Below are 12,627 nucleotides of genomic sequence, written 5' to 3'. Positions count from 1 at the left end.
CAAAATGTCCCCTGTATTTAGACAGAGAAGAACAAATTTAATCCAACTTGGACAAAAACAAGTTGATTAAGATGGATTCTATAGCAGATAATAAAACAAGGACACCCACCCACATCAACACAGAGAGGGAGATATTTACTACAACCCTAGAGCCAAGATTGTTTTCTTGTTGTTATTCAATTGAAGTTTTCGGTCCATCTCTGGAACTAGTAATGAATCCCACAGTTTCTGAGCAGCATTTAATTAAGCAAGCTGGATACACGCCAACGCAGTCCCGGGTCTGTTTTAACACGGGAGGCTGGTCCTATGTGCTTCCTCTTGTAATGTTAGGCTCATAAACGTAAATAAACTCCCATGAAACAAATAACCGACCGTAGAGCTTATCATAACAAGGCCTGGGTGCGGTTTACACATCGCTCCTGCCGCGCCTTTTCCTGTCACAGCGGAGCGCTGTGCGTAAGGACGGCGGGTCAGCTGACAGCTCGCAGAGGACCGGGAGGAAGGAGCGGAATTAGCGGCTGTGTGGACTGGGAACCTACTGGATCCTGACACAGGCTGTATCCGAGGCCGAGCGGGGACCGAAGACCGGTGGCGTCCGTGAGAGAACAAGGTTAGGTTCACTTGCGTCGAGATGGTTGAGTGTTTAACGTCAACATTATTCTAGATGAGACGCGTTAACCGTTACGGAAACGCCGGTGAAACGGTTTCTTTCGCGAGCGGTGCTAATATTAGCAACGTTAGCCTTCGCTCCGCTGGCTAACGTGAAGTTAGCAGCAGCAGCTAGCATGAAAACGGAAAAAGGAGATTTTTATCTTCAAAATAAAAGCTTGGAGTATCATATTTCGGTATATGGTTTTACAAGTACACATAATTGAGGGCACTTGGTGCAAGATTTTGACATTATTGATTCGTAAATTAGCGATAATTATTAATAGTTAGTGTTCAAGGGTCGTAAGACTGACTGATTTTCTTTTCACCGGAAGTCCATTATAAAATTGCGCACGGCTTGACGCTGGTTCGCTGATCATCGCCGCCAGCTAGCCTACCGTCGTAAGCTAAATTAGCTAGCGACCTCTCAGTCGGTGTATTCCCCATCACTTTGATCATAGCTGAAGGTCAAGCCTCCATCAATGCTGTAGCCACTTAAGACCGAAGAAAAACGAAGCGTTTCAGGCAAACCGATTGTGGAGCAAATGAGAAAATATGAAAAATGTATGAACGTTAGGAAACGGCCCGAGCGAGCAGACATCTTGACTTCGGCCAATAAAAGGGCGATTGGACCCGTTCAGGTCTTGAACACGATTTACTCGGTTGCAACTCACTGATGTCTTAACTGGGGGAAGATTTTTGCTAATCTTGGCCTTATATTAGTGTCGTGTGCTACATCGGACCTCCGTGTGTTCAAGTTGTCTTCGAGGAAATTTCGAGCGTGTCCTTCATTCCCTGGCTCCCAGAAGCGTCATTCTTGAATGAAGGCAAATTCCTATGATATGGCGATTCATACGTTACCATAGATGAATCAACTATTTGACAATATCGCGTTGTATCTTAATTGTTTCTTTTTGTTGTTAGGTTTTATTTTTTAGTGGGGATCATATTTTGTCTAATCAGATCCAGACAGTATCTGGTAGTAAAATCTAACCCAGTAAAAGCAACAGATTTTTTTTAGATGGCAACCTGGTGACACCCTGCTTCAAACTGGTGGCTGCTAATCTGCTGTTAATCTTACTTTTCAAGGAAACAAGGAATTGACTGTGTTGGGAGTGGTGATTGTACACCCGTTTTAGCCTACACCGTGTTGGCTTTGATGCATGTATGTGTATATCCACATGCATGAAACAATAATGAGTCACCACAGTGAGGCAGCTGCAGGGTTTATTCTACTGGCAATAGAGTGATTGTGTATGTCTGAGGGAGGGAGGGGGGTGGGGGGGCCTGACAGAAAAAGCGGATGTGAAGGACAAATGCTTCCCTGTGCTGTTGGTCACTCCATCACTTCTCACTGCTTTCACTTCTCTGTCACCCTCTCTTCCTTTCCCCGCTTCCTTCCTGCGATCTCTTGCTCCATTTCTATCTCTTCCCAGGCGGGGTTTGGTTTCACCATGGCCAGTTGGGACTGAGAAGCAGCCACAATGATTGGAGGTCTGTTCATCTACAACCACAAGGGGGAGGTCCTCATCTCACGAGTCTACCGAGATGACATCGGGTACGTTTTAACAGGAGGAAAGCTGCTGTAAAATTTGGGGGTGGGGGGGTGGGGGGGGCAGTGGTCACAGTGAGACCGTTCTGATCCTGTGTGGGTTGGACAGGTTGGGGTTGATCCTGAAGGGATGAGAAAGGATTATGTCCCTCTTCCTAGATAAGAAGTTCACATTTGTGTTGTTTTGTTACCTTGTGTGTTCATGGAAAAAGAACAAAAAACAAAGATAGGATTTAGTACGCTGTTGCTAACTGTCAGGATTTTGTGTTATTAGAATAAAACGTATAAATGCAAAAGTAATATTTGCAGATTCTCTTGGAATGACACAATACAAGTGGCCACAAAAACCAGGCAAAATGATGCCCTCTTTCACTCCTTTACCATGTTGTATGAGGTAATGATTTGGCTCCCTTGTGCTTATCAAACCACACCTATGTAAAAGATCAGGTGCAGTCATTTGGAAAGATCGCACAAACTGACCTCAGTGTTGATACAAGGCAAGTTAGTAATTGTAACCATATGGAGCAGAGGCACTGATGGGATTAATTTCTATCCATGGGATCACTAGCTACACCTCTTAATTTTCTGGATTATGTATTGGAATGGCAGTGACGAAATGCTTTAACCACAGTAACGTCAGTTCAGCAGCATATTTTGGTTGTTACCCACCCACCCATTTATTTTAAAAGCACATTTTTTCTTAAATCTGTTCATTTAGTTTTTATCAGCAGTCCCAGGGCAGGTTGTTGACAAAATTCATTATTGTAGATTAAAAACAAAATAAAAACAAGTGTGGCTGATGGCAGACTAAGACATGAAACCCATCATTTGCGAGTCCTCCGTCATTGCCGCACTGGATTCATTCATTCACATTGTAACATTCACGAAAACCCGAGTGCCCCCACCTCTATTGCATTATTGGACCTGAAACTTATCATTAATGGGTAAGTGAGCATGTCTCCTGTCTTTGACAGTTAATCAAAATCCTTTTTCACGATGGTCTTTGCTTTTAAAGAAACAATTACAACCCTTAACATATTGTGTATTAGAGCCATGATGTGAGGTTTGACAGTAATTGCCTGGGTAGAAATAACATGAAAACAATCAGTGTGTTGTAATGGCTAAACACAGCGGAGATAGGAACCTTTACATCGCCGCTGAAAGCTGGTGAGAAGGAAATCGTTTTCCCTGTGTAAGATGGATGACAAAAACAAGGCTGAGTCATATCCAGAGTAGACTGTGTTCTAGCCATGTTGCAACAACTGTGCGTCAAGGTTTTTGAACTTTTCATATATACAGTATATATCGGATTAAAGGCTACATGCACACTGACTCCTGTGTGTCAAATGGCATGTTACAGACGGGAACGTCAGCATTGTGGCTAGAGGAATATAATGCATATTTCGAAAATCTGACTTTTGTATTGTCTGTCTTTCTTCCTTCCTTTCTTCCTCACTTGTTTGTTTGTGATACACTGTCGCTGTGTTGTGTAGTTATCAGGTCTCCATGCTTGCATCCAATTCTCACCCTCTGTTTTGCATAAGCCCAGACAGGAAGTTTGTCAGAACAGATGCCAGTCCACTTGCATTGTAGATTCACACGGGTAGAAACAGATTTGCCTAGTGCTCGTGTCCCTTACATGGGGCCTTATCGGCTATGCTGGGTCAGTATTTCTCAGGCAACGCCTCAAAGACTTTTTTAAAAACCTTTTATCTCAACGTTTTTGCTGTAGTAGTAAGAATACATGCACAGTGAAGACAATGGGAAGGAACAGGATAGCTGGATATCGGAGCTGCTGAGTGTGACATGTTGCGTCAGCACACCGAGACCTTGTTAAGAGTCTGTTTTGAATTGGATGTGTGCAGCATCTGCAGGTTTGTTTAGATGACATGAAAAAACTTGTGCACGAGGATCCCTTCCATCTTTTGTCCTGTCTCTTGTGGTCGCTTAATTTTTAATCATCGCTCCTTTTGTGTCGAACAGGAGCACAAATGGCAGAACAGCTGCTTGCCTCTGCCTCCTCAGATGCAGCACAATGTGTACAACAGTGCAGCAATGAATAGTTGATTTCCCCTAAAAAAACACACAGGACTATTCCTGAGACCGTTTTCATATTGTGTTCAATGGAAAAATAAGAAAAACCATATGTTTGGGTCATTTTGTTTACATCACCAGAATCAGTTGCGTTTGTTGAGCCTCCCTGTTGCTGCAGCAGTGCAGAGTAAACCCGACATTATATTGCTCTAACGTCTGCAGTATATTTGCAGTGACATTGTCTTAACAGCTATGATTTGCACATTTAGGGCCTGAAATGGAAAATTCACCCACTTGAAATAGCCGTTCCAGAGAGGTATAAATGAATAACTCGACACGAGCTAATGCTGCTAACCTTTCCTCAGCATTTTCGATTACAAACACAGCGCCATGATAAACACCATGTTACTCACTCTGTCTGTGTACATGATGCACGAAAATGTCTCTTGTGCATTTTTGTCTCTTTCCTCCCCTTTTTACTTCATCCTTGTTTCCTCTTTATTCTCTGTATCACCATTTTCCTCCATCTGTCCATCTTGGCCCCTGTAGGAATAGGTAAGAGACGTTCCAACGTATCAAGCATGACCCTTCCCTCTCATGGCCACCGATCAATGACCCCCCTCTGAAACCCTGAAGTGCATGCCCATTGATTCCACAGTCAACTTCCTCTGAGCATGAGTCACCTGTCATGACATTACAGCCTTAAATAAGCCCCCAGCTACTGAAATCCAACTGCCAGCCAATCGGAGCCAAACAATTCAGCCACTACCAGAAAACTGAATACTATTGCTCTCACTATCAGCTCTACCCAATGCCTAAGCATGTAGTCTGAGCATGGAATATGACTGATAATTTAGTCTGCTCATCTTTTATTTCTACCGTGACTTCTCTCATAGAAATTGAGAGATGTTTTTAGAACGTTTAAGGTTCATTTTTTTTAGGTCTCATTTGTAGAAGTGGTCCTTTAAACTGGACCAACGAAATGCTGTTCAGTCCCAAAGAAAGTCAAAGCATTTTTCATTGTTTTTTTTTTTTGTTTTTTTTAAGGCGCTCATACTTGTTAGTTTGTCAAATAGCAGCAGCTTAATGGGCAAGGCAGACATCATGGCAGCCTCCTCGACTGACATACCGTACCTTTGCCCCATTGCTCATTCAGAATTAACCACGCTGAGTTGCTAAACTTGCAAACATGGATGTTAATGTTTTGCAGACGTTGCATTTTCCAACATGTTATGTCAACAAACGAGGCTGCCAGCTGTATGCGTCTGGTCCATTTGTTTTTCATATTACCATTCAAAAATAGGAAAAATAAGTTCTACATCAGTGTTGGTGATGACTGAATTTCCGTAGAGGTTTGGTTTGTTGTTTGTAACACTGAATGAATAAGCTGTCAAGAGTTATACTTTCAGCTCTGAGGTTAGTCACAGGTATACATCTTAAAGGACAGATGCATAGTTGTTTAGATTTTGGTAAGTTTGCACTTGGCAGGAATTAAACCTGGAGATGTTCTCAGGCATTACTCAGTAGGATTTGGTATTCCTGTCAGGGCGTGTTGCATCCTCTGCACTAAGCTCTGTTATTTATACATCCACATTAATCAGGGCTCAGTTTCCCCATATCATCATGGCAATAACCTAAGGTATACCTTGTCTGTTTGTTTTCAATAGAGCACACATTCAGATGTAATTTAAATTGCCTTTATCTCTGAAAAGATAGACAAAGACATCCAAATGATGATCACGATTTAGAAACATCTTTAGAAATCTTTAGTTCCCATGGGGTCCAGTTAATTATGATGCTGTTGCCTGTGTGTCAACCTAAACATTTCTTTCTTCCTCTTTGTAATTATCATGATTTACACAAAACAACCCCCCTTTCTCTTTTTTAAATGCACCAAGGAGAGGTGTCCTTTTCTAGCGGGTTAGCAGATGTTTTGGTAATTGCTCATTCCTTGAAATAAGATCTGAAGGGTTTATTTATTGTGAGTCCAGTACAGAAGGTGGTTTAAAACGTTATTATTAAGTTATTCTGCAGCCTTTTCACATGATGTCACAGGGTGGTAAAGTGTTGACAACAACAACAACAATAATACTTGTGTAAATACCTGGACTAACTCTTTGAATTTTCTTTTCTCTTGCTTTTTCCCCCCGTCTCTCTCTCTCTCCTCCTTCCTCACATCCCAGGCGTAATGCAGTGGATGCGTTCCGCGTGAACGTGATCCACGCTCGGCAGCAGGTTAGATCCCCCGTAACCAACATCGCCCGTACCAGCTTCTTCCATGTCAAGCGTTCCAACATCTGGTTGGCGGCGGTCACCAAGCAGAATGTCAACGCCGCCATGGTGTTCGAGTTCCTTTACAAGATGTGTGACGTCATGACGGCCTACTTTGGCAAGATCAGCGAGGAGAACATCAAGAACAACTTTGTGCTCATCTACGAGCTGCTGGATGGTAGGAGACGATATTACCAATTCTTCTGGTTTCATCGTCTAAATTATGATAAGATGAGCCAAAAAAGAGAGAAAATGTGATGAATGGGACAGTTTCTTGCAGAAACGTTTCTGGCATGTGAACATCAGATTGTCCACTTCGAATGAACTCTAAATCTTTAACAGTTAGTTATTCCGTACTAAACAGTGAAGTAGCAACAGATCTGTGTCTAGTGTGAATCAGGAATAAACCTGCTGCAAGAATCTGGTTTGAGTTGGTGAAATGCTGGTGGAAAGTGGCTTCATTTCAGCCTCGTATTAATGTGATGTGTCACTCCGAGTTTGTTCTCTCAATAGCTACTTGTCCTAGTTTCTTCTCTCACTCGTCTTATCTCTTGCTGACAGTTATCGGGTTGTGTTTGTTCATACAGAGATCCTGGACTTTGGCTACCCCCAGAACTCAGAGACCGGAGCTCTGAAGACCTTCATCACCCAGCAGGGCATTAAGGGACAGGTCAGTGCAATAGTGGAAATGTTACAGACTGAGGTTATACACTCCATTTACCAGATTATTAGGTACACCCAGTTAAACTAATGTCGTGCAATAACCATTCCTGCAGTAAATGTTGAGTTTATGGTGAAATTGCATTATACTGCAATTTATATGGACCATTTATATCACTGAGGATAAACTACACACAGTATTAGAAACACCTCGAAGAAGCACAAGTGATAGATGGGTAATAAATGCCTTGTTTTACTGAGATGATTTGATATTAATTGTCTCATTTGTTGTTTATTGTGCTCCACTACACTTTGAGTACTAGCTGTCAGAAACACTCAACATTACACAACACTGGAATCATTTCCTTGATGCAAAGTAGTGCAGGTGCAACACATGGTTACTAAGAGTGTCTAGTCTCTTTCATATACTGTACAACACTGGAGATATAAAATGTTGCATTGAAATGACTGAAGACCTCCTTTATCCTAAGTGTGCACTATTAAGCCCTTTTCACATAGGACGCAGTGAGCGCAGGCTGCACACAGCTTAGCTTATCATTCATTTGCTCCAGGGTCCTGGTGCGCTCTTGTGCTGCACCCATGGAAAACACAGCGTCCTATGTGAAAAGGGCTTTAGTATGCAGGAAAATATAGAAATAGGATTTGGGGAGTGTTTATTTTATGACAAGACAAACTGGTTTTATTGGCATTTTTCTGGTTTATGTATAAATATGTTTGGTCATTGTGTGATATCAACATTTTTTCTGTTTCTTTTCTCATTCTCTCCTCAAACTGCCGTCTTGGAAACTTCAGCATCAGGTAATACGCAACACTGAGATTCTAGCATGGGAAATGAATATTGACTCATGTGCCTGTAGTGCTAATCACCCTGTCAACACTGCCTTTCTTTCATCAGCCCGGCCTCTCTTTTTGTCAACGGTGATACAGTTTCTCTCTCTCCCTCTCTCTCCCAGACAAAAGAGGAGCAGTCTCAGATCACCAGCCAGGTGACGGGGCAGATTGGCTGGCGTCGTGAGGGCATCAAGTATCGCCGCAATGAGCTTTTCCTGGACGTACTGGAGAGTGTCAACCTGCTCATGTCACCGCAAGGTCTGTTTGAATGTGTTAACTACTAGTTTGGAGACATTTTTTTTTATGTTCAGAGCTTTTTTTTTTTTTTAATTCTCCTTAATAAATATCTAGTAGATCTGGTGAGTCTGAGCATGGAACAATTACACTGAGATCTAGTGCTTCCACACCCTTTCCACCAAAGATTAAGTCACTTTACTAACATCTCGGGGGTTTTGATAACATCACGCAATATTGTCCAATTGCAAATAATCAAGTTTGTATTTTTACAAGCAATTTGAGTATTAAAATCGAGCTCTTTGCGTCATTCTTGCCCCTGGAAACATTAGTTGACAAAACAGTCTCACCACAGTCCATTTAGTGGATTTTCTGGTGCTTTAGATCATATCACACATCTTGCCCAGCAGATGGAGTTGGAGGGAGTTTACAGTTTCAGCTTCTTGTGGAAAAAATGATGTTCTTCGCAGTCAAGAATAATTCACAATAGAGGGTTTTTTAAGCCCGTGTTAAAAAGGACAACTCTTAAACAGATTTTGCTGTTGAATGCTTTGTATAAGGCAAAATTCAATCTCATGGCATAACAAAAGCATCATTGCTCTTAAATTTACATCTGGATCTTCATGTTTTCAAGGCTGTAGAGCATAAATGGAAAATAAATGTTCTCTTTCTCTGTCTCCCATCCAGGCCAGGTCCTGAGCGCCCACGTGTCGGGCCGAGTAGTGATGAAGAGCTACCTGAGCGGGATGCCCGAGTGTAAATTTGGCATGAACGACAAGATCGTTATTGATAAGCAGGGCAAGGGAGGAGCATCCGATGACGCGGGGAAGAGGTGAGCGACTCAGCAAAGAAGGCGTAGCAGTCAGCGAGCTAAAGCTAAAATCAACCATGTTTTGACTAAAATTTGAAAAATGCATTTTTAGTTTCTCTGTTGAGAGCAGTGCTTTATACCCTGATGAATTAAATTGATTACACCACCTTGTCTGTTAGCCCCCTGTCTGTTTGAGTGTTGTCTTGTTTTTACAACAAGACAGGCTTTACAATTTATTTTTAATTTTTCTTTCCTTTGGATGCATCTCTCCTTTCTTTCCCTCTCTTTCTTTTCTATGTGCTGTACCTCAGTGATTTAGGGGGAGGAAGGTACTGTACTGACAAGAGTCCTCACCCTTTGCCAACTCAACACACAAACACACACACCTCTACACCTACACACACACCTGTCTTGTCTAAGCCCTTTAGCACATTAAGAACCTGGACACCTCAACATCCCAGTCACTGTTTCTCACCACATGCTCAGTACAAACCACTCAGTATCAACACCTTGTTTCCCTTTTTTGTTAGAATTCTTAGTTTGTTTCGTTTCCTCTCACCTACCTGCTTGACTTTTAACCCCTTCCCCACACACCTAACAGAGATTGTGTTCATTCTTCTTTTCTTTTTTTCATTTTTCCTTTATTTGTTTTTATTTTTTTGTTATTGAAATGTAGCAACATTAACCTCAACCGGGCTCATGTCTTGCTACTAGCAGTCAGTTGTGTTCCTACATATACTCATATGTTGATGTTCCTTTTTTAACCATGGACATGAATTTAGGGAGAGTAGTAGTTTTATCGTCTAAAGACTGAGTATCATGATTTATTTATTTTTAAATATTTGATTCATAGCAAACAGGAAGACTAACACGCTCTCTTTTTGATGTGTTTTCTGTCCTGGCAGCGGGAAGCAGTCCATAGCCATCGATGACTGCACTTTCCATCAATGTGTGCGCCTCAGTAAGTTTGACTCGGAACGTAGCATCAGCTTCATCCCCCCCGATGGAGAGTATGAGCTCATGAGGTCAGTGGATGGACGTTTGAAATCTTGTCATAATGTGACAGAAAAGAGCCTGAGGTTTCGCAGCATGTTAGACACTTTGGTCATATTTAAACATTGTGATACAGGAGTTTATAAGGATCATTTTACCTTGAATTAATGTTAAATTGATGAACACTGCCTGTTGTTGCTTTGTAACTGCCTTCATTTTGCAATTATCTTTCCTCCTCTTCCATCTTGCAGGTATCGCACCACTAAGGACATCATCCTGCCGTTCAGGGTCATCCCTCTGGTCCGAGAGGTGGGTCGCACTAAACTGGAGGTCAAGGTGGTCATCAAATCCAACTTCAAACCCTCGCTGCTGGCTCAGAAGATCGAGGTAAGATCAGTGCGAACTGCCCTAACACGGCCAAAAACAAAACTTGCGCAAATATGTGTTATATGTGCAAATATTACGTTCACATTACAATGGTTCATTTATCGCCATTGTCAACTACACAGGTGCGCATTCCAACACCCCTCAACACCAGCGGCGTGCAGGTGATTTGTATGAAGGGAAAAGCCAAGTACAAGGCCAGTGAGAACGCCATCGTCTGGAAGTGAGTCGTAGCTCTGCCCGTACATTACGTGATGCAAGCAAACTGCTCTTTCATGCCACCTGTGTTGAGTGAATGATTAACTACCTCTTCTCTTATGCCTGTTTGTTTAACTTCCTCCTCTCACAGACTGTCCTCTTCTTTTCTAAACCTTTTTTTTTTTTTTTTTTTTACTTGGCCCTCGTTTTACTCTGTGCAACACTCATAAAGCCTGCTGTATTTGTTTGTGTGTGTAGGATCAAACGCATGGCTGGGATGAAAGAGTCTCAGATCAGCGCTGAGATCGAGCTGCTGCCCACCAACGATAAGAAGAAATGGGCCAGGCCTCCCATCTCTATGAACTTTGAGGTGAGAATACATTAATACTTGACTCTCTCCCTCCCCTTTCATTCAGTCACATGTTGTATTGAAGACATGGTCCGTTTGACTTCATCTACAATCCAGAGCTCACCTGTTGAAACCCGTGTCCAGCGTGGACGTTGTTTGCTGAATGCATAGCTGAACCGAACTTTGTTCAGAGTTGGCAGCCAGACAAGTGGACTATTGATCGAATGCAATCCCTAGTGTCGGTCAAATCCCAACATATCACCGATACCTCATACGCACACTTCCTATTCGACAGCAGACACCGCAGCCTTCATTTCCCAGCATGCTCCGACACGTCCTGACCCCCTCCCTCTTGTCCCTGCAGGTTCCTTTTGCGCCGTCTGGTCTGAAGGTGCGCTACTTGAAGGTGTTTGAGTCCAAGCTCAACTACAGTGACCACGACGTCATCAAATGGGTGCGGTACATCGGCCGCTCCGGCATCTACGAAACTCGCTGCTAAAGTTCAACCCCCCCCACCTCCCCCTCCCCCCTTACCACCAGGCAGCGATCTACCCACTTTTCCTCCTTCCATCTATCCTGTTAAGATTTTTTTCTTCTTCTCCCTCGTCCTACTTTGTCTCTCTTTCTCGCTCCTCCCCGCGACCCTTATAGCTTCTCTCATACATCCCCCTCCCACCACCCTCACCCCTTCCTAACTAGGTGTTGGAGATTGAATTTACATCATAAAAAAAAAAAAGTAAATATGGTATAATGCACAGATATATGCAAAATGTGAATCATTGTATCGTATATATCTCGTAGTGATGAGTAAACCTGTAAAAAAAACCAACTGGTGTGTCTGAAAGAAAAAGACAGGTGATGTAGGGGGGGACCAGGGGGAGAGGGCTGGAGACGCCTCGGTGTCTTTAGGGGTCGCTTTGTTGCGTTTATTCAGTGTTACCGTTCGACTCTCTGCTCTCCAGTTAATTTAGAAGTTCCAGATGTAGAGATACCCCCCGCGAAGATGATGTGTAGCTGTTGTGGTTGATAATGAACCCTGATAATAGTTCCTTTATATGAGCTTCTGTCTCAGTAGCGTCTGCCCCTCTGGAGATAACTGTTCTGTCGTGAACTGATGGTATTTGATCTGTGTTTCTGCGAATGGTCATTTAGATCTCAGTTACTTTCTCTTTGCCACTCAGCAGGATGAGAGAGTAAAATAGTTTAACTCACAAAAAGCTCTTTATGGGTAGCTGGGAAAGAGAAGGAATTCACATTGACCGAGCTGTTTTTGTACTTTGTGGAGAGTGTGTGTTGTTTTTCGCCCCCCCCCCCCCCCTCCTCGCTACCTTGCCACTTACTTTTACCAGCATTCAGCGAGTTAAAGTTAAAACGGAGGAACATTCCATGCAGTTTTAGAGGTGTGACCATCCTTTATCAGCAGTCGTGGCTCAAATTTCCTACATGTTTTCTTTTTTTTTTAAGCACTAAAGATCAACTGTGTCACACTATTTTGATTCAAAGATCAGGCCCTGGGAGTGTACGCTTGCAGTGAGGTTAGGTCTCCCCCTGGTGTTTGCCTCGTCAGTGTCTGCTTCTTCATGTTTGTAGCCCTGGTGACCGTTCTGTCCAATAAAATCTGACTGTGTAACCAAACTTGTC

General features: G+C 42.7%; 1 protein-coding gene across 1 annotated transcript; it reads left to right on the top strand.

The window, feature by feature from the left end:
• Window positions 1-519: 519 nt before the first annotated feature.
• LOC146971340 (AP-2 complex subunit mu-A) lies at window positions 520-12,603 on the top strand. The gene is made up of 13 exons (XM_085805882.1): window positions 520-610; window positions 2,085-2,206; window positions 6,418-6,683; window positions 7,093-7,175; window positions 7,979-7,984; window positions 8,140-8,275; window positions 8,939-9,083; window positions 9,374-9,391; window positions 9,968-10,087; window positions 10,307-10,442; window positions 10,565-10,662; window positions 10,896-11,007; window positions 11,351-12,603. Exons 2-13 carry the CDS (start codon window positions 2,133-2,135, stop codon window positions 11,483-11,485), a joined length of 1,329 nt encoding a protein of 442 aa, XP_085662008.1. The 5' UTR covers window positions 520-610; window positions 2,085-2,132; the 3' UTR covers window positions 11,486-12,603.
• Window positions 12,604-12,627: the final 24 nt, after the last annotated feature.

This window comes from Trachurus japonicus, chromosome 17 (genome assembly GCF_045865225.1).
Source record: "Trachurus japonicus isolate A0001 chromosome 17, Traja_1.0".
Taxonomy (NCBI): Eukaryota; Metazoa; Chordata; class Actinopteri; order Carangiformes; family Carangidae; genus Trachurus; species Trachurus japonicus.
Note: the sequence above shows the minus strand (reverse complement) of the source record. Positions and strands in the feature narration are given on the sequence as shown.

Excerpts from the sequence above, each read along its gene's own strand:
- LOC146971340 (XM_085805882.1), top strand. The coding sequence starts at position 2,133 with ATGATTGGAGGTCTGTTCATCTACAACCACAAGGGGGAGGTCCTCATC. Across the intron at positions 2,207-6,417 it reads GTCTACCGAGATGACATCGG|GCGTAATGCAGTGGATGCGT; the intron begins GTACGTTTTAAC and ends CTCACATCCCAG. Across the intron at positions 6,684-7,092 it reads CATCTACGAGCTGCTGGATG|AGATCCTGGACTTTGGCTAC; the intron begins GTAGGAGACGAT and ends TTGTTCATACAG.